Source organism: Onychostoma macrolepis, chromosome 18 (genome assembly GCF_012432095.1).
Source record: "Onychostoma macrolepis isolate SWU-2019 chromosome 18, ASM1243209v1, whole genome shotgun sequence".
Lineage (NCBI taxonomy): Eukaryota > Metazoa > Chordata > Actinopteri > Cypriniformes > Cyprinidae > Onychostoma > Onychostoma macrolepis.
In genome coordinates this window covers 12,127,481-12,155,419 of record NC_081172.1, presented here as the reverse complement: position 1 = coordinate 12,155,419, position 27,939 = coordinate 12,127,481, and the positions used below count along the sequence as shown (strand labels likewise).

At 42.4% G+C, this 27,939-nt stretch overlaps 1 protein-coding gene across 1 annotated transcript; it reads right to left on the bottom strand.

The window, feature by feature from the left end:
• Nucleotides 1-241: 241 nt before the first annotated feature.
• tle3a (TLE family member 3, transcriptional corepressor a) lies at nt 242-27,806 on the bottom strand. Its single transcript, XM_058750927.1, is given in 21 exon segments — nt 242-1,689; nt 2,116-2,192; nt 2,420-2,570; nt 3,447-3,594; nt 3,690-3,937; nt 4,109-4,358; nt 4,626-4,699; nt 5,869-6,032; nt 6,351-6,480; nt 7,139-7,291; nt 7,431-7,481; nt 7,574-7,696; nt 9,878-9,885; nt 10,386-10,587; nt 17,163-17,267; nt 17,423-17,485; nt 23,577-23,621; nt 25,032-25,095; nt 25,912-26,012; nt 26,671-26,830; nt 27,294-27,806. Coding segments are annotated over 20 exon segments (2,289 nt in total). The 5' UTR covers nt 26,695-26,830; nt 27,294-27,806; the 3' UTR covers nt 242-1,581.
• Nucleotides 27,807-27,939: the final 133 nt, after the last annotated feature.

The following is a 27,939-nucleotide window of genomic DNA, read 5'->3' as shown; positions in this document are numbered from 1 at the left end:
TTCTCAAAGAGAGCCCCTCGCTATACAGAGAAACAGACAGAAAATAAGGGCTGGAGAGGGCATTCATCTCAGCTGACCGCTAATAAGAGTGCTCCACTACCAACAGAACATTCAGAGAGAGGCCGAAGAGCAGGGGTTGCGTCATGCTTCCCTTCAAGTGGCTTGAAGTTCAGCTCTCCATTGATGCACCATTACAATACCCACTGAACAGGCCAATGTCAGAGACTAGTATATAACACTGAGACATTCTTAAATATTTCATTTTTTACAAAAACAGTTTATTGAATTATCAACAACTGTACATATCTTCAGTGACAACACAGTTTGCTACATACTTTGGTGTGTGTTTTGAGACGTGTCCATTTCTTGCAGCTCTTTTCGCGTTATTTTTGGGAAGGGAAATACTAACAGTGTGATGCTATAAACAAGCTGGACAGTAAGTAAATGCCTGTGCGTTAGGCTAGAGAGTTACAGTCCGGCAGACATTTTACTCTGTGCTTCCTGTATATGGAACACTATGCACACAAAACACAGTGTATGTCACTTGGGACTCAGGACGGGGGGGGTATAACCAATTGATCCAAATTCCACTTCTTCCACTACAAGACAAGATGTCATGTCCTGGTCATACAACAGCACAATGAAGTCACAGGTTCGAGAGTAGTCCTCTACTAATCGGTAAATATCAAAATCCAGGTCCGTGTGCCCCAATGAGGTCTCTGTTCTCGCAGGAAGGTGGAGCGGCCAGTCAGCGAGTTTGTTTGGGAACTGATCCGCCCCTCCCCGCGGAGCCTCGACTGCAGTCTCAGGTGCCTTGCATGGGGTTTAAGCCACTCAAAAGAAAAATCCACAGGACATTTTACAAAAACGCCTCTGTAATGCGATTTAGCTCAAAATTGTTTTTCAGGAGGGAGGGAAAAAAAGTAAATTAGATTTCCATAAAAGGTCAGCTTGGAAAATGAACTTCTCAAAGGGGGGGAAAAAACGGAATAGAATATCCTCAGAAAAAAACGTCTTAATCTAATTTCCAAACCTCGAAGGGGAAACGAAGCATCAAGGAGAGAATGAGAGCGAGAGAGAGAAAGAGAACCATCACAAGTGTAACAGGACACCAAAATATAAATCTATAAAAGGCATTTTAATACTCCATTATGTACACTTTTCACATACCCTCCACACAGATGAAGTTTCAGAACGAAGCGCTGCTTCACGATGCATTATGGAACGTTCTCACTGCATAGTGAGGGAAAAAATAGAACCAAAATCCAACAAAGGAAGATTTGAAAAAAAAAAAAACAGCAAGGAAGGAAACATCGAGTGTTCTCTAGTGCCATATGAACTGGGCCGAGTGTGTGGGGTCTGTAGGGCTGCACATTTGTGTCCTAGTCCAGGTCACCCCAGCGTCCACTCTTCCACGTCTGTGGTCAGTCAGTTAAAAGTCAGTGAGTGTGAGACAGACAGTCAGACAGACAGACAAGGGCTGTTCCTGTCTGTTTGACTAGGAGTCACTGGAGTGAGAAGTTGTGTGTCCCCCCTTCCTCCTCCAGAGGCCTGAGCTGCTCCAGTCTGTTACCTCTCAGTCTAGTAGATCACTTCATACACCGTGGCCTTCTTGTCTCCAGAGCCTGTAACAATGTACTTGTCATCGGCTGATATGTCACAGCTCAGGACTGAGGACGATTCCTTTGACTGCAAGGAGAAGAAAAAAAAAAATCCACAATAAATCTGGCGAAATAAAAAGATTTGAATTTTAACTTCGAAAGGGCCTGCATAAAACTCTTCCGACATTGTCTACTACTCAAAGAAAATGCTGACAGCTGTATGTATACATAAGCACTTCCTCCCCCCCACCAAACAATGCATTAGCTTCCATGCCAAGCCCCTTCAGTCATAAACACTTGAAGGGTTATCATTATTTACTCTTAAGCTGGTAGATGCGAGCTACACGCGCGGACCCACATCCGCACTAAGTGGTCAGGACCCAGCGTTAATGACATACTCCAGCCCATTTCCGCTGATCGAGGCCCGGCCTGTCAGCCAGCGGTCACTGTGCCCTTTCTACTGACTCAGGCAGCCCACACATTTCCTGCAGACAGTCTGTATTGATCTCTGTACCTGGAATATGCTGGCGCCGTAGGGAGTCCTCCATGCATTCAACAGATTGTCCTTCCCAGTGCTCACGAACCATTTACCTTGTCAAGGGAAATCAAACGTAATTAGAGCTCCGTTCAGAGTACAGGAGATATGCACAGAAAGCCAAATAAAAGACAGCTTAGCAGAAAAGGACAGTCAAGGTTCTGTTGAATGTTGTGCTGTATGTTGTGCACTGGCATATAACTTCAAGAGAGTGCAAAAGCTCTAGTGTAGATATGTACAGAGTTCCTACATTCAATGCATGAAGCTTGAATCAGTCACTTACCACAGTAGGCAAACTTGAGAGAGAGAACGCAGCTCTCGTGAAGGTGCAGCTGGTACTTGTCAGGTTTAGTGTGGTGGAGCACCTCCACATTGCTGCTTTCCATGCCGACAGCCAGCCACTCGCCCGTAGGACAGTAGCCCAGAGAGAAGATCTGCGTTTGGAGGAACAGACACAAGTTGAGCACCACTGCTTTGCACTCAAGTCAGTATGAAATGAAAATTCACCATTTGTTTTCTTAATGCATGTTATATATCTCATCGTAAACCATTCATCCATGTATATATGTTGTCAAACTGACAGACTGATCTATGGTGCTCCATTTTGGAATGCATTGGCCAAATCGTAAACTCCAGTCAACAACTGATGCATCTAACCAAGTCCCTACATTTTTTTTTCAATAATCTGATAACTCAGATGTACGCAATAAAGAAGAAAAGATACAATACAAGTTTATTTGTATAGCACATTTAAAAACCACTGGTGTTGACCAAAGTGCTTTACAGGCTAAAATAAATTAAATTAAAACAAAATTAGAGGAGAAATGCTGGAATCAAAATTAGCAATGCCAATGAGAATCAGGGAATATTGAAAGCCACAGAAAAGGTATGTTTTCAAAGCAGATTTAAAAGTTGACAAAGTTTGGGCGGATCTAATGTAGGCCGGAAGGCTATTCCATAACATAGGACCGATGACCGCAAATGCGCGATCACCCGTTTTTAAGTCTGGTTCTAGGTACATATAGTAAATCAGAGTCCCTAGATCTAAGTAATCTAGAATGTAAAGGGGTGCCTGGTTCCGCAAAGACTTAAATACAAATAACAAGACTTTGCAATCAATTCTGTATTTGACCTGTAACCAATGAAGTGAAATCAGAACCGGTGTGATGTGTTCACTTTTACGCTTCCCTTTTAGGAGCCGGGCTGCGGCATTTTGTACTAACTGTAAGCGTGTGACATATGTCTGAGATCTGTCGCTACTTCCATTCCCTAAAGCTCCATCAGGGAAAGTCTTTGTGCTGTGGCCTAACCTGAGATGTGAAGTCATGCTGTTGGAGTTGCCGCCCCTCTCTCAGGTCCCAGGAGCGGACTGTGTTGTCAAGGCCACCCGTCCAGAGCTTGGTGCCATCATGGGAGATGTCAATGCAGCTGGCACCGTCTGTGTGGCCTTGGAATTGCCTGTAAATGACAAAAATAAAGGCTTTAGACAATGGCACCATTTTAAATCTTAAAGGTATACAAGAAAATTTCAATAAATCTTGAAAAAGGCCCACCTGACGAGAGTCTGGTTATGGAGGTCCCAAACGGCGATGTTTCCATCACTGCAGCAGGAGAAGCACACCTTGGCGTCGGGGCTGATGGCCAGTGCGTAGCAGGCCGGTGCGGAGGAGGTCAGCTCGGCTTTGATGCGGGGTGTCTGAGAGGCAAGATCCCAAATGGTCAGAGTGCTGGCCTCCCCTCCAACGATAAGAGTGCGGCCATCAGGCAACAGCTTACAGGATCGAATATAGTTGTCCCTGTTCTGTACATGGAGAAAAAAAAAAAACAATGTGAGAATATATTCCAAACATCTGGACTTCCAACATTCCAAATTGTTACTTTTTAGAAGCAACTAAAAAGGGGCTAGTAGTATGTAGAGTATTATTGCTATAATAAAAACAATAGTTATAGCAAGTATGACTTTAGCCCTTACCAAGCAGTCTAGTTGAGACACTGGACTCTTGCTTCCAGGCTGACTGATGTCCCAGATCTTAACACAGCCCTTGCCACCAGTGTATACATGGCGAGTGGGATTGCTTATAGTCACAGCACACACCACCTCTCCATGACTGAGTGTGTTAATCTGACGGGCGTGGCGTGGGATCCCTGGACCAATGAGAGCGTCTGGAGGGAAGGGCACAGGCTGCATCTGTCCGTCAGCGCTGACGTGAAAAGAGTAGGCTCTGAGAGAGAGACAGAGAGAGAGAGAGAGAGAGAGAGAGAGAGACCTCTTTAGTAATCAAGTAGTCAACAGCGCACTGATTGAAGTAGGTTAATTAAATCAATTACAGCAATATGAGTAAGTAGTCTGAAATGAGGTATTAAGAGGTGGAAAAGGTTGTGCTCTTAAGCACTCTCGCGGAACTGTTACATAAATAGTGTGGGGAAAGAGACCGGTCTAGTGCGGCTATGAGTTAGTCACGATCATTTAATCTTTGTTGGACACTTACGGTTTTCCTCCAGAGATTGAGGTGAGGCTGGCAGGGAGGCCGGGAGCTCTCATATGAGGATGCTCGAAACCCGCCTACAGAAATAAACAAAACATGCAGCATTAGAGCAGTGATCTGTATTAAAACACACATTACAAACACCACAAGCATAAATTACACATTATAACCTGTGCATAGATTAACCCCGTGTGCCCTATATGTAAGCCATACAATAGCTGTGTGTGGAAAAATTTATCATTGTTTTGATTAAGTTCACAGGGCCAGTGAGTGTGACTTTTGAATCTAGTTCAAAGCGCTACTTCTGGTTTCAGAAGCCGAATGTGCCATTTGGATCATTTTTTATTGACTTGCATTTTTTGAAGCTTAAAAGCCTCAGTCCCCACTCATTGTTTACGCACAGAAAAAAAACCAAACATCCAGTACAATTTTGACCTTGGCCTTTCACAGGTTTGGAACAACATAAAGGGTAATTAGACTATTTAGATTTTTGTAGGTGAACTATTCCTTTAACTTGACTAGATCAACGTATGGCTATAGTGCAAAACTGAACATGCAACCACAGAGGAATGATTCGTGCCCTGCTCCTTCATTTAACCGAAAGGATGAAGCAATCAGACGGCAGGCAGTCAGGTAGCCTGAGAGCCCAGTCAATGTAACGCTCATTTCACACCCAGTCACACACACTACATCACCCCACGCTCTCCCTCCACTCTCAGGTTGGGGGCTTTGGGTGAAAGAGAGAGATTAAAATCAAGCACAAAAATAAAAAGAAATGAGAGGAAGAAATTGGGAGAGAAAGGTAAGGTGGGGCCTACTTTGGTGTAGAGGTTAGGAATCTTTAGGCACCTCGGTATTTGATTAAATTTTGTTTCAAAGAGTCACAATCTGATTAAAAAAAATTCTCAATGCATCTCAGTTTTTCAACTGCAGCACAGCAGCACAAATCTTTGGGGAGTTAAGGTGGGCCCGTAGCCAAATATCATGTATAAAAAAATATGCCTGCTCTGACCTGCCAATCAAGCAGAATAAGCAGATAAAATAACTAGTTCTGCTTTTGTTTCGTGCAGTAATTCCATATTAAAGCAACCATAAATGTTGTTTTTAAAAACCATATTGATGATCAATTCAAAAATCAAATTGTGAATGCTTCCAGAATGATCCAGGATCATGATGTATCCGTAATGTTTTTTTTCTGCACCCCAACTTTGAAGGTGCTTATTCACATATATACACACACAAATACTCACCATGGGCGGCGTCCGTAGGCAGCAGCAGCGGCCGCACTCATCTGGGGAGAAATGTGAAGGCCGGCATAGACTCCAGGGCTAGTCAGAGAACCATTCATCTCATGGTGGCTCATCATGGCAAAGGGAGTTGGGTAAGAGAGGGGTGCGCAGAGCAGGGCGGCTGCAGACACATAGACACACAGCCAATCATAAATCAGCATCAGTCAACCACGGGGAAAGGAGCTGAACTCGGGAGCAGGGAGATAAATCTCAATCAAAGACCTGCCTACACTGAGCTGCTTCAAAGATGAATTTTATGAAAGCTGCTTTAAGCTCTGTTAAAAAGGCAAGCCTAAAAATTTGCTGAAGCTTTGGATTATTTCCATATGCAAAGTGCTCTCTTTTGCTTACAATATTGGCTGTATTTGCGCTTTATGCTTGCAGGAGGTGATGGTATAGAGTGAAACAACATCTCAGCAGACGCTGATTATGAACTCACCAAGAGCTTCCATTGGAGGCTTGCCTAGGATGGGCCGCAGCCCAGGGGTGGTGCTAGTACCCGGGGTAGGGGCATCGTTACGAGGCGTGGGGGTGTTGGACTTGAGACCAGGCGTGGAGGATTTGTCATTCTGCATATGGGAGAGAAGAGAGGGAGGAGAAGAGAGAAAGAGAGATAGAGAAAACAGAGTTAAAATCCCCCCAAACGAGGCAGCATCCAGGCAGAAGATTTAAGTGCCGGCAGAACCTAATCCAATCCAATTCTGACAAACTCACTACTCCTACGAAACTATAAACCCTGCTATTTATCCCCAAACCCATTACTGCTACAATGGAGATGAGGCTCGTTTTATCCTTCCCTCGCTTCTCCCTCTAATCTTTTTTTTTGATGCAGAGGCCCAGAATGGTTAAACGCATTGAGTTATTAGCAGGGAAGACACGACTGATCCAGCTATGGGAATGCATTATCCCTGACATTTACAGATGTATTTAAAGCTGAGGCTGGGAAACAGACATTCACTCCTGAGCCATTAGAGAGAGTGGAAGATCACAGGGCGTTCAAGCTTCCCTAGCTGCCCCCTCCCATCAAAAACTTTTCCTCAAACATATCCTATAATTCTGCTTCAATGGCACAGACCCAGATTCCATCAAATCTTATATGCAGCGCCGCCGATTATTACAGTAGCAAAATCCAGATAAATAGAGCTGATACACGTAAATGCAGCATTCGGTATTAAATGTAGCCTGTGTGTGTGTGTGTGTGTGTGTGAGTGAGAGAGAGTGTCGTACATGGCCGTGCTCCTTGTTTTTAGAGGAGGGGGTGCTGCCGGAGGAGGCCACAGAGGCGGGGCTATTGGGCGTATCCTTCTTTGCTGGGCGGGGCTTATCTATGCCATTCTCAGGAGGGGAGTGGGCAGGGCTGCCTCTGGGTGTGGCAGGGTCCTAGAGCACAAAAATATAACAGGAATGAGTTAAATATCGAAAATAACATATGTAAGCTATAACCGAATACATTTTAGTTTAAATTAATTTTACATTCAATTTCTAATAATTTAGTTGCGACATAAAATGCATTTCTTACTTCATTGGAAACATCAACCACCAGATCATCACTTTTGTCTCCATCACTGTCCTGAAAACACAACGAGCCCACTAGTTAGTATCCCTTTTTGGGATTGTGTTATAGAAGAATCTTATATTACAAGTTCATGTCACATTACTCACATATCGGCTCATGCTGTCCTTGTCTTCCACTTTGCGTTTCTTGGAGTCCAAGCTATAATCGGAGGAGCCGCGGTGTTTCTCACTGGTTGTGCGCAGGCTGTCTGATGGAGAAATCGAGTTGTTCTGAGGAGGAGAAAGAAGGGAAATATTAAAGTGTGCCAACAGACTGCAGACTTTAGCCCAACTCAAAAAAAGTAATGTCTGATTGTATCATCAATACAAGCAGATCTATGGATGGTTTTAACTGTGTTTTGTTCCACAAGACCTCAAATTGCTTTGAAAATATCCTGTAGGCCCCATCAACTCCTTTCAGCACAAGATATTTATATCCAAACCTGATTCCAGTTTATTTCTGGTGACAAATGAATTATTTGAGTTCAGAGTCAAAAACAATTACCATTACAATGACAGGTACTTCACAGCTGTCGGATCTGAAGGAGATCCAAGCTGAGAAGTCAACAGCAAGGAGAAAAAAAAACAAAAAAACAAAAAGGACAGAGTAGCTCTTATCACTCCAAAACCACACACTTAAAAAGCCAAAAGCGATTTATCCATTCCAGCTATCCAACTCAAAAACCTAAAACAGGCCTAACATAATACAGTGAGACTCGCCAAGCTGTATCTAACAACCCACAGTAGACTAAACACAGAAAAATGTGCTGGCTGCACTACAGAGTAGACACAGTTAACCATACCAAAGAGGGGCTTGTTTTCACTGCCCCATCACTCTCCCTTCCTTCCCCCACCTCACTCCCTCCATCTTCTAAAAGAGACAACAAACAGCTTCAGGAAGACATGTTAGTGTCAAACAACAGCCCATTATCTGTGAGAAGTCCAACTCGGACTGTGTGTGTGGGGGCATGTAATAGTCATTGATTCCTGTAGCATGTTTGGACATCACCCAGTCCCCTTCCCTCTGTCTGTGGCCACTGTCCATTCACACAATAACGTGTAAGAATATTTCATGAATTCATAGTATTTAGCAAGCATGCTCCATATGCAACAGGACTTTTGAGTGCTCTCTGGGCACTTTCTCAAAACAATTCCGCTCCTAGAGCTTTACTAATCGCGTCCCAAGAGCCTTCACTCAGTGTGAGGCAACAAGATTCACAGAGGGAAAATGCGGCCAGATCACTGGAAGCGTAAAAGGAAACTAAGCTGAGAAGATGAAGTAGCAGACTGGGCCGAACGCCCAAAAGTCTCTGTCTCTCTCGCTCTCGTTGCATGATGTCTGACCTTCTAAAGAGATGCTTAGCGTGACTCATTAAGGAGAGTCACCAGCGTGCTATCAGATGACCTTAGACAACGGCAGCAGAGAATACACAACAGCGCCTGGACTGCTAACCGCCAGAGGAGCTCCCCTTCCTTCAGACATGACTGCACCCATTCAGGCCTCGCCGGGCCAGCAGAAACCCAATCTCACGGCCACAATCAGCCATCAGAGAGATTTAAGCCCCGTCGAATAAATGCCTTTTACAAGGGCACGGAGATGAGAGGGAGGAAAACAATTCCTGCGCCTGTGCTCATACATATTTATCGCACTAGCAAAAGAGAACGGAGAAGGGCGGTAAACAAGTGGAGATAGTGGAGGGGTGGGTAGGACGGGAGAGGGATAAAATAAATCCCACAAAGGAGGGAGGGAGTCGACGTCGTCTTTAATTGTGATGAAATTATAGAGCCGCGCTAATCTGTGCGCTGTAATACGAGTCATTTCCCATCTGCGGAGAGATGTGAGTGCTTATTTCATAAAAAGCTTGTTTCTCTATTAGTCATTTTAATGAACGCAGATTACCATTTCGTGCACGAGTTGCGTGTGCTTCAGGATGAAGGATCTTACTTGACATTTACATTAATGGAAATTTTCTTAGGCATGAAATGGGCCAAGAGGTGCTTTTCACCCAGTAAAACCAAGACATATTTGCTCCGTTTCAAAACCTAGTGAGCCGCCTACGGAGGCAACATTAAGGCATCATTTAAGGTGCGCTCCTGACATGAAGGCTGTTCAAAACACTATGCAATTTAATTACGTCGCTTCCTAAGGCACTTTATTTTAAGCCAAATACTAAATAAAACCAAAATGGTGGACAAACTGAGAAAAACATGTATTAAATGTAGAGTCATATTTCATTCAATACAGAAAATTTTATCTCTACATTATCCAATGTTTAGCAACATGCATACTCCAAACAACTGAATCAAATCTCCCATGCAGAGTTGCTGTCTATGTAGGCAGCTAACTAGATTTTGGAACAGAACTATTAAGAGGAAGAGGACAACTGAGACAACAGGAAACATGATACTCACCGTGCTCTCTGTAGTCAGCAGACCCCGGTTGGTGTTGAAAGACAGGCAGAACGGCAAGACAAAACAGAGATAAACAAAAGTCAGTTACCCTGACCGGCTGACAATCAGAGTTAAGAGTAGATTTCATCAGTAGGTAGAATATGTCTTATGTACACAATACAGATAGCAAACCATTATCATGCGTCCTTTATTAACCTCGCCAATTCATTCAAGCCACAGAGAACGTCATGTGTATGTTCAATCACTTTATACACTCAGTTCTTTTCTGAAAATAGGCTACATCCTTAAATGGCAAGCCACGAGAGTAGCGTACTCTTATAAAGCAAACCTAAGGTCAATAATGTCAGCAGTCTATAAGAGCTGTAATAATAATGAACAGGGTGGGGGGGTTTGGGTGTTATGAAACAAATGTTTGATTCACACAAGAGGTCTATATGGCTGAGCGACTAATGTTCCACTCTCTTGGCTTTAAATGAGAGCAGTATGTGTGTGTGTGTCTGCTCCTTACCTCGGTGCTCTAGGTCATGGTGGTTTTTTTCATCCTTCACTGGCAAGTGTGGCTGACTTCCCAGGGCTCCCAGAGCCAGCAGGCCCGAGCCAGTGCCGGTGACCGGTGGGATTCCTGGTGGCTGAAGGCCAGAAGGGTGGGGAGGTAAAGCCACGGGGCCATGGGCAGCGTGAGAGAGGTGCTGGGCCTGGAGCTGCTGCTGCTGTGGAGAGACATACAACAAGTGGGCCAGAGGGAAAAAAGTAGAGAAATCCATGCCACAAACTATACACACAGCTTCTGGGCGTCCAATTCAGAAGCACAGGTGGGGGTACAGGGATATTTATATCCTCACGTACATGCAAGTCATATTTGAGGATCCTGCAAACAAAACAGCCTTTATGTTGCTTGGATCTTAACCTGAAAACATAAAATCTTGGAGTATTCTGGATCTAGTCAGTTTACATTACAGGTTTCCTGCTCAACTGTAACATAAACTCTGTGGAATATCATACAAAAAGCATGCAAATTCACTCATTAAGTAATAAAACTCTCACACTCACACACTCTCCAGAGTCGTCAAGCCCTATTTAAGATACAGTTTAAAGACAGCAGGCGTTGGAATGCTGTCAGCTCATTGGCTTAACACCACCTGCTCCTTAGCCCCATCAAAACGCTGGACAGCTATATTTACTCCCCTCACATTTGGGTCTGGTTATTACACAAAGTATGAGTCACTCAAGAAAACCAAACTTTAAACACCACTCCAACAGCAGCTGGGCCCAGCTTTTGTGTGTGCGTGAGCGTGTTGAGCGGCGGCAGCAGCAGCCAAAAGCAAGGGGTCCTGTTTTGGCATGCGTTCAAGCCTCCAATACCTCCATCAATATTTGAAAAGCTTGGAGGAAACTGATGAGAGTTAAAAACCACTCAGCATGGGAAGCGAGCAGCTTAAAGCAAGGTTAAATAATACTTAGCAGAGCCACCAGTAAAGAGGAAAAAAAAACAGCAACAAAAAAAATCCCAGCCTCCACAATTTATTAGCGTCCACAAGAAGAAATGAATTATTCAAATGGCTGTTAGAGCACACACCGCCCAACTTTTGACAGACCTCACCAGTCAATCAATGACTCTTTACAATCATTCTTCCAGAATCCTGACATGTTTTCTTCCTGCTTGACGTGGAAAGGGTAGGTGTTATTGGCTATGTACAGCGATCACGGTGGTACAACCTTTCAGAATTATCAGCAGGTCATTAATGCCATGCCATAAGTAAATATCAATACTAAAGGCTTATTTATAAGTCTGGAATGCTCCAAAAGCTTGCCCTTTCCAGTGGGTAAATCATTATTAAGATGTCCATCACAGGCCCTTATTCGGGGTGAGTATAATTGCTAACAGCTTTGCGGATTATTTGCACAGCTGGCTGTATATTGAGACTCGGGGCCTTTGAGATTGGCAGGAGAGCGAATGGTATATAGAAGAGCTCCGCTTGGGATTTGAACCTGCAACCTTACCCTCCCCAACACAACAGAGCTGCCAAGCCAATTATGAGCTGTGCCTCAGAGTGTGGATCTGTGAGGAGATGTGATAAGGGAGTGTGTGAGTGAGGTGTGTGTGTGTACTGAGGCACTGAGCGTGGGTGGTGGGCGCATGTTCTTGAAGAGAGAGTGAAAGGGCAAGAGAAAAGGAGAGAGATAGTGAGACAAGAGTGGAAGTGAGTGATTGTAAGACAGAAACACTGTTGGTGCTAGGGTGTTCGTGTGGATGTGTCAGGAAGTGAAATGAACCGCTAGTAAAAAAAAAAAAGAGGGGAGGGGGTTAGTGTGTGTGGCTTCAGAGATGACGACTGACCACATGGGAAATTAAAGAAGCCGTTGATTCATGGGGGAGAACCCTCCCTGCTCATTCCAGCTAATGAGCCACTGATGTGTAATATGCATGGACAATAAGAGAACCCTCATTAGAGACCTGGCTATGAAGACAAGAAAATAAAGAAATAAAATGTCTCCAGTAATTTAATATTCCTGCATAAAGACCGTCTCAACTGGTGCTAATCTCTCCCTCTTACAGCAAAACAATGAACTCAGGCCTTGTGTGAACAATTAACAATGGACATATAAAAAAAAAGATAAGTGGCTAAATCAGACAAGCACCTGCTTATAGTCTCAGGTGTGTATGTTAAGCAACCCCATCCTGAGTTTAGTGCTGTAACCATGCAACATGCAGGCCTGAGGGAATTCAAAAACATAAAGCCCCATGATTCGCCCTCTTGGCCACAAACACACTTAATTGGGCCCACAGCACAAGCAGGGGCAGTCTTAATAGAGATCTATCAATACATCCACAGCAGACGACTTACAGTAAAACAGGCTGCACACTGCACTAGGCTGGACAACATAAACCAATTATATCTCCATGTTTTTTTTTTTTTGTTGCAAAATTCTATTATATATACAGTCAGGTCCATAAATATTGGGACATCGACACAATTCTAACATTTTTGGCTCTATACACCACCACAATGGATTTCAAATGAAACAAACAAGATGTGCTTTAACTGCAGACTGTCAGCTTTAATTTGAGGGTATTTATATCCAAATCAGGTGAACGGTGTAGGAATTACAACAGTTTACATATGTGCCTCCCACTTGTTAAGGGACCAAAAGTAATGGGACAATTGGCTTCTCAGCTGTTCCATGGCCAGGTGTGTGTTATTCCCTCATTATCCCAATTACAATGAGCAGATAAAAGGTCCAGAGTTCATTTCAAGTGTGCTATTTGCATTTGGAATCTGTTGCTGTCAACTGTCAAGATGAGATCCAAAGAGCTGTCACTATCAGTGAAGCAAGCCATCATTAGGCTGAAAAAAACAAAACAAACCCATCAGAGAGATAGCAAAAACATTAGGCGTGGCCAAAACAACTGTTTGGAACATTCTTAAAAAGAAGGAACGCACTGGTGAGCTCAGCAACACCAAAAGACCCGGAAGACCACGGAAAACAACTGTGGTGGATGACCAAAGAATTCTTTCCCTGGTGAAGAAAACACCCTTCACAACAGTTGGCCAGATCAAGAACACTCTCCAGGAGGTAGGTGTATGTGTGTCAAAGTCAACAATCAAGAGAAGACTTCACCAGAGTGAATACAGAGGGTTCACCACAAGATGTAAACCATTGGTGAGCCTCAAAAACAGGAAGGCCAGATTAGTTTGCCAAACGACATCTAAAAAAGCATTCACAGTTCTGGAACAACATCCTATGGACAGATGAGACCAAGATCAACTTGTACCAGAGTGATGGGAAGAGAAGAGTATGGAGAAGGAAAGGAACTGCTCATGATCCTAAGCATACCACCTCATCAGTGAAGCATGGTGGTGGTAGTGTCATGGCGTGGGCTGCCAGTGGAACTGGTTCTCTTGTATTTATTGATGATGTGACTGCTGACAAAAGCAGCAGGATGAATTCTGAAGTGTTTCGGGCAATATTATCTGCTCATATTCAGCCAAATGCTTCAGAACTCATTGGACGGCACTTCACAGTGCAGATGGACAATGACCCAAATCATACTGCAAAAGCAACCAAAGAGTTTTTGAAGGGAAAGAAGTGGACTGTTATGCAATGGCGAAGTCAATCACCTGACCTGAATCCGATTGAGCATGCATTTCACTTGCTGAAGACAAAACTGAAGGGAAAATGCCCCAAGAACAAGCAGGAACTGAAGACGGTTGCAGTAGAGGCCTGGCAGAGCATCACCAGGGATGAAACCCAGCGTCTGGTGATGTCTATGCGTTCCAGACTTCAGGCTGTAATTGACTGCAAAGGATTTGCAACCAAGTATTAAAAAGTGAGTTTGATTTATGATTATTATTCTGTCCCATTACTTTTGGTCCCTTAACAAGTGGGAGGCACATATGCAAACTGTTGTAATTCCTACACCGTTCACCTGATTTGGATGCAAATACCCTCAAATTAAAGCTGACAGTCTGCAGTTAAAGCACATCTTGTTCGTTTCATTTGAAATCCAAATCCATTGTGGTGGTGTATAGAGCCAAAAATGTTAGAATTGTGTCGATGTCCCAATATTTATGGACCTGACATATATATATATGCATGGGATGATAACCGGTTTCAAGGTATACCACGGTTTGGAAAAGTCACGGTTTCAAAACCACAATTTTCTGTTATAACGTTCCTGTGTTATGCACAGTGTTTTTACGTGTCGGCAAAGACGGAAAGTGCAGGACTTCCTCAGTTGTGTGCAGAAGAGCATAACGAGTCACACGACCCCTCCTCCTCTGGTTGGCGCGAGCAGTCAGTGAGAGTCACCTGTGTGTAGGATGATGGCCGAAGGAGGTGAATCCCTGGAACTTTCTGCTGTATAGGAATTTTTTTGGGTAACGTAGACTAACCATGTTCCGTACACAACGATGTTCCGTACAGATGACGTTTTAGCTCCGATCGCTGAAAAAATACTTCCAGGTCGTACATAAACTATATATCTGTGTCATCTTCATTTCTCCTTCTTTCACCCCCGATCAAGACCAAGCTTGAACTTTGGAAAGCAGCGAAATGTGAACATTTTCGCACGGGCTTGCGTTTCAGGTCTGACACATTCGCATGCGTATGAATGGAAGTCAATGGAGCGAAAAGTATATATTATACATACATACATACATACATACACACACACACACACACACACACACACACATATATATATATATATATATATATATATATATATATATATTTTTTTTTTCCTTTCTGAAATTTTATTTCATATAACAGCCAATTAAACTAAACTAAACAATTAAACTGGCTAAAATGTAAACCAGTAAATATCTAGTAAAAATGTTTTCTACTGTTTTTCACTAAATAAACAAAAGGAAAGTGTAGTCTTTTTATTTTTATGTACAATACAACAATACATTGTAGGAAAAACAGCAATTTTTTACTAAAACATTTTACATTTTTAGAAATGAATCTAACATACCACCAACAATAATGCCATGTATATTAAACAGTCAATCAAAGATGCTATTAAAAATCACAAGACAAAGAGGGATCGCAAATTAGTCTAATGACACGCTCTACAGGAAACTTAATGAAGAAATAAAACGCACATTAAAATCAACAAGATATTCACTGAGGCTTAGTTTTATATTGCCAGCAAATAAATATTCAATACCACTAAAAGCTCCAAACACTACCACAGCCTATAAACTTGTGATAACCAGAACAGTCCAAACAGAACTGGGAGTTAAGTATGCGGAGAAAGAACTGAAAACGGTATAAAATGTGGATAGAAATGCTTATGCTTTTCTAAAATAAATAGGGCTAGGGTTGATAAACACACAAACTGTTGTTGAGGGCAGAAATGCTGAGCTGCCGGAGGAGGCCATCTTAAGACCTCTGATCAAAGTCATAGCACAGCAGAAAAAAAAAGCCGCTGCCCTAGATGCATCCTATTACTAGCCCTGAGGTTCATCAATAAGAGATGCTGGTGGTTTCTGCTCTGAGAGTGTGTGTGTGTGTGTGTGTGTGTGTGTAGCTCACATCTCACCTATGCCTTATACTATTTATGAGGACTCTGGCACCTGCGTGAGTGCACATTGCCTACTGTGTGAATTACAAATGTCCACCTACTCAAAGAAGGAAGAAAAAAGAAAAAGAAAAAAAACCTCAGACAAGCAAGTATCTCTTCTGCTTTTCAACTTGTAAATGGCTTTGGTCTGCTGTAACATAACATCAAACCTATCAGACGGTGATCCTTCCTGAAGATAACGTGGCATTTAAGAGCGACCGCATGACTGCCCCATTCAGACCTGATTCCAGGAATTATCTCTAAGTGAGTGTCAATGCTCAGGATCTAATTGAATTCCGATATCAGACAAAACAAACTCAACCTTAAACCTTCACCTCACTATTATCAGATTCTTCAGCTGTGGAGCAATTCTTAAGAAGATGAATCAAAGCAGGCTCAATGTCTGTAATCAGATCAGAGCTAGCCTTACTACTGGATACACAGAGGTCAGATTTGTTTTTCCCTACATATTGATAGGGATCCAGGCCACTTGCCCCTGATCAATAAGTGACTGTTAGAAGGCAGATGTGGGTGTTTTTTGGAAAGGAATAGCTGTAGTAGCTCAGGGATGTGTGTGCAAGATCCTATTTGTCTTTAATTCCCAGCGCAATCCAGGTCAGCAAAGAGGAATGAGCCTCTCCTGTAAAACCTGATCTAATTAAAGGTATCCAGGCTCTAAAAAGAGCACTGAACAGCTTCTAGATGCAGACTCAGGGGACTGAGGATGCTAAGCACACTCATGCCACATATAGAGGAGACTAAATAAAGCTTGGTCAACAGTGTACGGCTGCACATTAGATAAACAAAAATGTGGCTATGGGCCAAAAGGTAAACGAAAGCAATGAAATACTAATCAGAGAGACTGTCACAAACAATCATTATCCATCACTTTAATGGACTAGGTTGCTAGCCATTCTCTTTTTGAACTGTTTTGTGAAATATTGCAAATGACAAATGATCTTAAAACACATATAAAAACATACACTTCCTCACTCGAGCCACAAATACATTTAATAAGCTCACATGATACATGCACATAGCTTTAAAACATTTAAAAAGGCATTCACTGTAGGGGCAAACCTGCACATGATTGAAATAAGCTACTAATTTCAAAATTAATCGGTAAATCAGTTAATAGGATTATTTTGCATCTATAACAATGCCGGTTTGCCCCGATATTAGGGTCAAATAAAGTAATTAAAGGGGTATACACACGGTGAGAGGCAGATTGGGAAGTCCACGTACCCCGATGATAGCATTCAGTTCAGTCATTGTCACTTGCTTTGCACGTTCAACAGCTTGTGCTACTTGCTGTTGGTGCTGCAACAGGGAGAGAAAATGTGGTTAGATTTCAGAGTCAATGCAAATTCAAAAACCCAAAAGTTCTTTAATGCTAATAATAAATAGTACAATTTAGGACAATAATACTGCATCTAAAACTAAAATGAAGCTTTGAAAATTCACATAAAGCTCACCTCTTGTGACAGAAAAGGCATAATCTGGGCTAGAATCGCATTGAGCCTTTTGGCAATCTCGGTCTGGAAGAGGAAAAGAAAGGGGGAAAAGTTAAAAAAGGGTTAATTTACTTCTGTTAAAGTGCACCACTAAGCCTTTTTTAGCATTTCCCAACGATTAAGCCAATTACCACGGCAATCAGAACCGCTTGACTCTGCACACTCCAAACTGCGTGATATTGACATGTGAAATATTTAAAACATTATGAGAGCCCAGGGGAGAGAGAGAGCACAGCTGCGATGAGTGTATACTCCAAACCACACGAAGAACGAGCCAGATACACTGGAGCTGTGTTAAGAGCAGCACTGCACTTCAGCTGCCATCAGCCCGCAGGTACAGTCTACTAGCACACAAGACTTTCTTTTGCACTCTCAGCTTCACATTCACACCTCAACCATTATCGCCGCTGATATGTAATTGCAGTAAAAAGAAAAAGCTGCAGAAGTTGATTTTTTCACATGTCTCCACAACAAAATGACTGCCAACTCCTGTTGTTTAGCAGATGTTAAATAATGCAGACAGTCCCTGAGGACATGTTGGAAGCAGACGAATGTGATAAAAGACTTTAGGGCTGACCACAAAAAAGCTGTTTTATAAATCCCAAATTTATGAATTTCCACCATCCAAAAATTGTACACACATGGTCTAAATAGCAGTCAGAGCCAAAGGATATTCAGCATCTTTGAGCTTCAGTGCTTTTATAATAATTTAAAAAAAGGGAAGGGGAAATAAAACACATTTAATCACATCAAATTCAAATAAAGTTAAGCAATGCACAAATGATTTAAAAATTAGGCACAAATGTCTATAGCAATAATGACACCTTAACATTTGTGTTCCGACGAGCCTTTACAACGGAACAGAAAATGTTCACATCACAATAATGTGTCACTTCTGACTAATGAACAAAGGTGGATTGCGTCCAGACCTGTCAGGAGCCGAGGCCTATTTTGCCTTCTCCAGACCCCACCTTTTTCATTTTCTCAGCAACCCACCCCCAAGTCCCCCCTTCATCTAGCCCACCGCAGGGACCCGACCTTCATTCTCTCTCCACCCGCCTGACCGTTGCCATGGCAACTGTAGCCGAGCAGGCCTCATCTCCTATCGCGCGCCGATCATTATGCAAATGGTACCTCAGCTTGACCGTAACAGCCTGTAAAATCATATTACGTGCACACAGGCAGGTCATTAAATTGAATTTTCGGCCTGTCGATCGGATGAGTACCGCACACGAATGGTGGATAAAAAGGCGAGCAATAGCAGAGGATGATGTGGGGTCCTTGTGAGAACACATGACAGTAAAAGGAGGGGTGGGGGCAAAGCCAGGGCTCTCCACCCAAAGGCTACACGCAGCTACAGTAGGATGTACTCCATCCCTCTTCCTTTCCATCATCAGACGCCAGCAGGAACACAGCACGGCCGACATCACAGCCTCTTCCAGTGATGAAAGGAGCTCACATCACAGGTCTGGCACTGGCTTTGACTGAGACCAAAGGAGAGAGGGGAGGAAAGCCTCTGAAAAATAACTCGGCTACAGATACATCATCTATAGAATTTATGAGGCTCAGTTCAACCCAGGGCCAGAACGGAGCACAAACACATCACAGGGATTTCAGCTCTATTTTTCATTTCAATGGCAAACACGCAGCGCTGCACCGACCAGGAAATTATTTATAACATATTGCCGAAAATGCCAAGCAGTTGCAGGAGCCAGACACAATATTTTTTTACAAGATACTCCGTAACACCCGAGAAAGTTTCGCTCCTTCCCATCAAAGTAATACAGACGTGTGTCGGGTCAAGCTATAGTTGAGTAAAGCCTGGCAGACCATAAAATACTATAGAGGACCACATAACAGTAACAACAAATAAAACAAAAATATGAGGTCACACTTCATTTTAAGGTCCAATTCTCGCTATTAATAAGCCATTAACTATGACTTTTACCTCAATAAACTCCTAATTTGCTGCTTATTAATAGTTAGTAAGGAAGTTGTTAAGTTTAGGTATTGGGTAGGATTAAGGACGCAGAATATGGTCATGCAGAACACGTGCTTTACTAATAAACAGCCATTATGTTAATAATAGGCATGCTAATAAGCAACTAGTTAATAGTGAGAATCGTTACCCTATATTAAGTGCTACTAAATATGAAGAAAATTGAAGAAAATGAATAATGAAAAAAGTTATCTATACGGTTACATCCCAAATCAGCTTTAAAGCTATAGTAAAACTTGGTGTGACAAGACCGGGTGTTGCGTTTCACCAAAGCAACAGGATCAAAGCAGGGTACCAGTTTAGCTTTCAGACACCAAACTACACTCCGGAAAAAACTACTAGAAGAATGCATCAACAAAAATGCTGGTTGAAAAGCCAGCTCAGTGTATAATCCTTATTTGCCAAGATAAACCGCGTCAATAGCAGCCTAACATTTGACAGGATTTGCTGAGAGGCCTGGAGAGCATCGAACACATTCCTTAAGGGCTTAACGCGACGTTGACAGCTGGCCGAGTGAGGTCAAGGGTTGTCTTATCTGACACTCACTCTAAAGCTTCATGCTTTATCTTGCAAAAACAATCCCGCTGTCGGGGGAAAACATGTCCGATGGTGGTGACGTACGCAAAAAGCCGGCATACGCCACACATAATGTATGAATCTATGATGAAAGTCGTGCTGTGCATTGAGCTGGACAAGCAGAGCTTTTAGCTACAACTGCGGATAAAAATAGGATGTCACTTTAAGCAGATGAAAGCCTGCCTCTTAAGTGGCGAGCTTCACGCTCTGGTACACAATTACAGGTACTCGGACCTGTCTAGCACCATTTCAAGAGCACTCCAGGGCCAGGCTGTCAATGGCATGCTGAAAGCTATTTGTCTGTTGCCATCAGCGCCAGCGGAATGGAGTGAGACGCTGATGAGCATTGAATATAGAGGAAAACAACTGGCCCTTCCAGGCATGTGTCTCCATCACAAACAATACTTGACCCAGCCGGGTTGATGGGCCCCTGTATTCTGCCGGGGTGAGAGGGTGGTAATGCTCTCTGACAGCCTCGCGCTCTGTAGTAAAGGTATAACAAGGTCTATATGTGTGCGTGCCAGAGGTGAGCGCACAAGCTTAACAGGGTTGTTAACTTGCAGTGCTGTTGAGAACTGGCATTAAAATTTACCTGAATTGATCGGCGTTAGTAGAACTACACGGGTGGCTAGTCTGTGTTTTCTATTGTTTTTTTTTTCCATCTCTCAAATACTCAGCCTCTCCAAATAGCCCCGTTACAACAGCCCTGCTCTATTATGCATATGTTTGGAGTGTCATTGTACAGGTTCACCTGGTTTCATGACCTAACCACCATAAACAGTGTGACGGAGCGGGCCTGTGCTTCCCAATCCTCCCTCCTCTTTAACAGAGGCTTTGTGTACTCACCTCACTGAGCCAGTCAGTTTGCTTTGGCTCACATAGAGAAGGACAATCCAGCAGTTAGCAAACACTTCCTAGGGCACCCCTTATAAATCATTTATCAGCGTCCCCGTGTCAAGCCGGGCCTGACTGGCTCAATCTGGGTCTGACAGCGAGGAGAGGGGAGGAGATTCCCTCGGAGTCTCACAACAGGTGAGAAAAACTCACAAAATAAGCCACGCTGTGAGTGCGCCTCAGTCATCACAGCGGCTCATTGACGTGGAGCAGCTGCCATTACAGCTGCATTTCCTCCCTCACTATGGCTGTCTGCAGGTATCAGACGCAAGCGTGCATCCTGAAAGCCGCATTACGCCGCGACTGTTTAAAATACAAAGCGCCCAGAGACGACCGAATGGAAGAAGAAATGGATTGCCTGACGGTCGGAATTAAACCCTCAGCGCTGAGAATAATGGGGTGCAGATCCGGCAATCTTCGCTAACTCGGTTGGTTAACCACTCCCCACCTGGCATCCGCTCTTGGGTTGAGTTTAACCCGGATCAACATGCCTGGATAAAAGGGTGGGGGATCTGCGTGTTTGCTTACGAACACCATTACCTCCCTCCTCTTTAACAGGTTAGAGGCAATGTCGGATGAATTATTCAACAGTGCATCCATGGGCTCTGTGGCAGTTCCTGATAAAAGTCAAGGTGCTAAAATGGATCAGTCGATTAACCTGTTTACACAAGGCCAGCCCTCCCACCCTCTACCCTTTTACTCCTTTTCTCTCACTCCTCTGTCCCTCAGCTGCCAGTTGGGAGATAAGTGGTTAACAGGAGGCATCGCAGGGGCAAGGGCCCTGACAGACAGAGGAGTGCAGAGACTCACACTGTGGACACTGATGGATCGCCATCCACCAGCTCCTCCCTGATGCCATTAACCTTCATAAGGTGGAGAAGGGGAGCAGGCTGAGGGAGCTGGGTTGTCTCTGAGGTGGCCTAACTACATCTGGTGCACAGCACAATCTCATTATTATCTGGGGGACAGGAAATGTGTGATGCGTCACAATATTGTCAGGATATATGAGATTACTCTTTGTAAATACGGTGGAAGGGAAACCTAAATTTTAAGGACAATTTCAAAAACGTAAAGGTGGACAAAAATTAGAATGGAAAAAATAAATCAAAATCAATAACACAGCCCTGCTTTAAAAAAAATGCTTATTTACAAGATACCATTTGCCTAATATTACCCAAAACTGATTTCAAAAATATCGATAAAAACTTTCCATCATGTACAGTTTTTCACAAACAAGAATGGAGATTTTCAATGCACTTAGCAAATAAACAAAGACAGTCAAATAAGTTGGAAGTATTTAAATGTATAATTTAACTTACAATCTGCAAAGATGTGGAAAAATGTGTTCAAATAGTCTTTAATTTAATGTTCAAGAAAGTTATAGAAACCTTAGTTTACAAATAGGTAACCTGTAAAATATGTAATTTTGGGATGTAGTAAAACATCCACAGATGTAGAAGAAAACATTGTCATTTCATGTTTGCATTTTCTTCTGTCACTGACCATATTTCTAACCTTGGATTCAAGATTAAGCATAAAACAATGTCTTCAGAGTCATTCATACATGCAAAAATGGGCTGAGAATGAAACAAATGGTTCTATCCCAGAAGAAAGGAATCATGACTTGGTAGCGATTTTTCTGTGCTTAAGGGATAATAAAAGATTTCTTCACCTTACAATGTTTGTCAAAAATCTAAAATTCTGAAATCATATTTCATAACCCAAATGAAATCATGACCCAGTATTTTGTAAGAATGTGACATGCTAAAGCAAAACAGAGCAGAAATGTTTTAATCAGCACTCTGAAATTAGTAAAAAAAAACAAGTATTGGATTTTTCTCAGCAAATATGATGCAGAGTAGTGTATTAGTTGATAATAATATAAATATAGTCAATTAGTCAGTTCTTACACTAACGGATATTTGTCAGTGATGTCACTTTGAAGAAGTAGAAAAAAAAAACTCTTTCTGTGGGGAAAAATGTAAAAATGGCAGAGGCGGAAAAAAGGTCACAACACAATTTGCCCAGCGCTTCAAAGAAGGTCATAATAGGTCATATAGTTTCATGTGGCAATGTTGCTGGCTTTAGGCACTTTTTGGAAAAGACATGGAATATCCGATTAAATCAAAGAAATAAACAACCAATTAATCGATTATCAAAAATGTAAATTAGTTGCTGCCCTAGAGAAAATGTAGGGTAGAAATTGATTGGAAGGGATGAATTTATTGCGGTCTATTTTTCCCTTAGCGTTAATTTATAAAGGGTGTCTTAAATGTGCTGACATAATAGGGACTTCTCAGACTCTGCACCCTTTAGTCATTAAATCACACGGCCCCTCCTGCCAAAGTCCTGACTTTAATCTTATCAAAGCTGTCTGACCACACTCTACTCAGCACAAGCAGGAAAAGAGACTTGACTCTGTGTGTGTGTGTGTGTGTGTACTTTTAATGTCCTGACTTCTAGGCTGATTCTAACTGTTGCTCAAAAGAACACAGTCCACAGTCTCTCTCTCATCATCTCTACAGAGTGCACTTCACTTGTCTCCTAACACACCAGTGTGACTGCATTGACTGACATCTACACACACAGCGCACGGATCCTCTGTGACTCAGAGATTGTGTGAACAGGGATCAAAGGGCTACATACCTGTTTGTGCATTTCAATGTTCAGCCCATAGGACATCTCATAGTACTGAAAGAAAGAGAAATGAAAAATACTCAGTTTTTTTATTCAATCCGAGCCACATCAAACATTTTCACCTCACATCACAGAGTAGGGAAAAGAAAGTCAGATTCTTGCGAAACATGAGGGGAAAAGAGGAGAACAGGCTTTTGATGCGTACTTCAAAATCATGTCCCATAACAGTGTCTCATATCTGCACAGCTTCTCCTTCTTTGTATGGTACCAATGAAATCCCACAATGGAAATCCCACTTGTATTTTAGGTCAGAGATCCCACAAGTTTTGACCAATAAAATTCAATAAATCTTAGTCGTTTAAAATAATAATGATGATGATTTCTGCAAAAAAAAAAAAATAAAAATCTATCTCTAGCCAAAAAATGTTCTGCATCCAGAAAAAGCAGAAAAAAAGAACATACGGAGAACAGAAATGTGTATAAGTTTTCGTATTATAATTATTATATAATAATAATAATAATAATGAAAACATTTTCATGCTTAAGACATATTTTCCTAAATAAACCTAATACATTTTTTAACAATTGTAATAATAATAAAAAAGAAGATTAAAAACACCCTGATCTCAGTGCAGTCCTGCAAGTTTAGATTCTGACACTATCAACTCAAACAGTCAGCATGGGGATTGTACATGGTGTTTACCTAACCTCTCCTCCTCCTTTCTGACTGACATGCTTTTTCCTGTGAATGGAATGTTTAACTAGCGTCCCTGGGTATTGGTTAAAGTCATTGCTTGCGTGTTTACACAAGATAAGAGAATACACTTCCACAGTTTAACCTTGTTTAGTTACACCACGAAAAGCTTTGTTTTTCCTCTCCCTATCATAAATCCTAACATGAGGCTGTTTTGATCTCTTGAATGTCTACGATTGAATTTAGGGCTTTGGTGTTGTGTAAATGATTAAGCCCATGATTAAGATTAACACTGAATTTATGTAGCCGTTTGTTTGTGCGCAAAATCTGGTCATCAAAGACAGAACACTGCAGAGACTTTGGATTTCTGCTGCGATCGAGTATTTTCCCACAGACGCCTCTGGCACTCCTCCATCACCCCTCACCCAATTTACGGCCATGCATTTGTCTGAGAGCAGCGTCTCCTTGGAGAATAATCAGATCCACACACAGAGGGAGGTAGAGAGAAGGGGGAGAACAGAGGGGGAGAGAGAAGAGGGGACAATGCTGTGGTCATTGACCCCTACGGCTAAGGGTTGGTGTATGAAAGGGCCCGAGGCTAAGAGCAGTCAGTCAGGGCCCTTTAATAAAGCAGGAGGCTGAACTAAAAGCACCAGAGGGGGTTTCACAAACACATTCTAAAACACACACATACAGAGAGACACGTAACAAGGCATCTACCTTCACCCCAGCTACTAGCTAATGGCAGCTTACATATTGGTTAATCTTACCATGACATAATGGCGCTGCATCTCTGTCTTCTCATTGGCCAGTTTGTCGTACTCCACTTTAAGACTGGGAGGAAAACAAAACACATCAGTTACTGAACAGATGTGTTTTCACTGCTTACACACAAAAACAATTCACACTGCAAACATGAAGCTAAACAAACAGAGTTACATTTTACAGGGGGTTGTTATAAATAGTAAAATCAATTTTAACACTTTACATTAGGGATGCACCAATATTAAAATTCTGGACAATAAAAATTATTATTTTCATATTATCAAATACAATTACTGTTTTCATACTTGAGCCAATACAATAATTTTCATATTATGGCCGATATTAAAAATGTAACTATATTTTCTAAAGCAATAATTTTAATACATCATATACACATCAAATAACAATTTAGTAATTTGACATTTGACTAAACATTCAGATTTTGTAATGCAAAAGTGAATTCAGGCATGAAAAAAAGCAACATTCACTGAAATTTACTAAAAGAAAAACACCTGAATAAAATAAAAACTTAAATTTAAGTCCTTGATGTAACAGGAAAACAAAAATATTAGTTTTAAAGGTTAAATATTCACTGTAATCGAGCACTATCAATTTAAAATGATCATTAGGTTGTTGTTAAAATAAAGTAAAAACAAGCAGAAAAAACATCTACAATTAAATATCCATGACATTACCGATATGGTGCCGATACATCATGCATCACTACCTCATATGATCAAAACTATTATTATTTTTTTTTTTTTTTTACCACACACATTTTTTAAACATGAATTAGATTTAGTTTTCCTCCCTTCGCCTGTGAAACACAATTAGGTGCGGTAATTGTACAAGCTACTTTACGGGCTCATAACTCTAAATTATTACCTGTGATACTGGGCTTGCAGGAACTGAAATTCGTCTTTGATCCTGTCACAGGACTCCGCCACTGTGAATTTGAAGCCTGGCTGACCAGGCTGGTGGGGCGCCTGAAAGACAGCCATCACATCAATCAAACTCAATTACATCCTCAGAGAACCAAATTTGTTTTCCACCGACTGCAGAGCGAGGCTCTAATGCATTCTGGGCCCTGGGAGAGCAGCTCTAATATTTCAGCCTGAATGAGGGCTGGGGTGACATCCACGCTACAGTGACATCTGGGAGATAGCTGGAGCACCAGTAGCATTCTGACAAAAGAGGCGGGGGGGATCTTTACAGTTCTGGGTCCGCTGTTTTAGTGCCTCACATAAACACCGGCGGGAGAAATGGGGTCGCCTCGCTTGGATGGGTCTGAGCGTGCCAAACTGCGCCTGTAAAAAATGCTGTTGTTTTCTGCCTCGCTCTCTTTAAAACCAGGTGCTCGTGAAAAACACGAAAACGCACTACAGAACAAAGATGATTTCTTTACCATTCAACGTCTACTATATTGACAAGAGGCGTTAGGGGTTTTTACCCCACTTGATTGTGCTTCCAACCGCCCTGTTCTTTCACTTCAAAGCATTATCACAGGCACCAGGGCTTAGCAAATCAAATGAAGGTGCACATCAGGATGTCGTTCGTCATGGACGGGCGGCTCTGCCCTTGCTCTCCAGCTAAACTGATGCAGATGTAGCAATTATGTTCCATATCAGTTCAAGATGCACTTACCGGATGCCGGCCCTGTGGATACATCTTGAAATGTATCCTTTATTTATTGGAGGTCTATTTGGTGGGGGGGTGTCCACTGGCACGCCACTGTACTGTAAAAATCAGCCGGACACGAAGCCCACTGGACGCTGGGGGCAAAAATCCTCTCAGATCTCCGCCGCTGGAACCCAAACAATGAAAAATAAACAAACACAGACGAGGAGGAGACCGTTACATTCAAACTGACGGTTGGAAATTTAAACTTGCGGTTGAGAAGAACTCTATAAAAGCGTTAATAACGCATTTTCACCTGCACTCTTAAAAACAACTCGGTTCATTGTGTCAGAGAAAGAAAAACTACATGCGGAGCGCTCGAGCGAAACGACAGCTTCTCTACTATAAAAGAAAAACATGAAAATTAGGAGGAAATTTGGCGTTGTTTCTTTGTTTGGCAACTGATACTTTGACAGGAGCTCATCTAGCACTTCACATTACTTGAAAGAAACCGAATAAGGAGACCGTAAAGGAGTCGACGAAGTGATAAGTGAGGAGCTCAGTCAGTGTGTGAGTGTGAGAAGCGTTTCAAGTCTTGGTTGGTTGGATAACAAGCTATTGTCGTTAGCTAACCTGCTAGCCCACTGTACCTGTCTTTGTGCGTCCGAACCGCCGAATCACTTCCACTGTTCCAGTAACTTCTGAAATGTTAATCACCGCTTCAGTATCTGAGGAAAAGATATGGTTCCTGGTGTACGCGAACGGTGGCGAACATCTCTCGTGCGCTCGCTCGCTCTATCACAAGAAGCGACTCGGTGAGAATCAGCTTCTCCGAGGCAAAGAAATTAAAAGACGCCAAACTCCACGGCGCGAAAAAATGTTCGTGTAATCCCCAGAAAACACTGGCAAAAATGTACTTCCGATTTTGAAGAGGTCTGGAACGTTTAAAAGTGTAACGTTGTACTTCTTCGCCTCTCGAGCATTTCCCCTTCTTCCAGCAATGCAACCCTGTGCCACACACAGACAGTCTACTGACACGAGGGCTGAGCCACTGCGAGAGCACCTCCTGCTAACCAATCAGATGAGAGAACCGAGAGTTTTGGTCTGCTGGCCAATCGCAGGGCCGTGTCCCCACGTGGGGACAGCATCCTGATGCATGACATCATACTCGCCATTTTAGATCAGAACAGGTAGCTCGTAATGCAGCCGTTGAACATTTCTAGGTATTTTTGAACAAAGTGGTCCGATGTCACAGTGAATGTCTTTGTTTGGAGATCTAATGCAATCACAGTATAG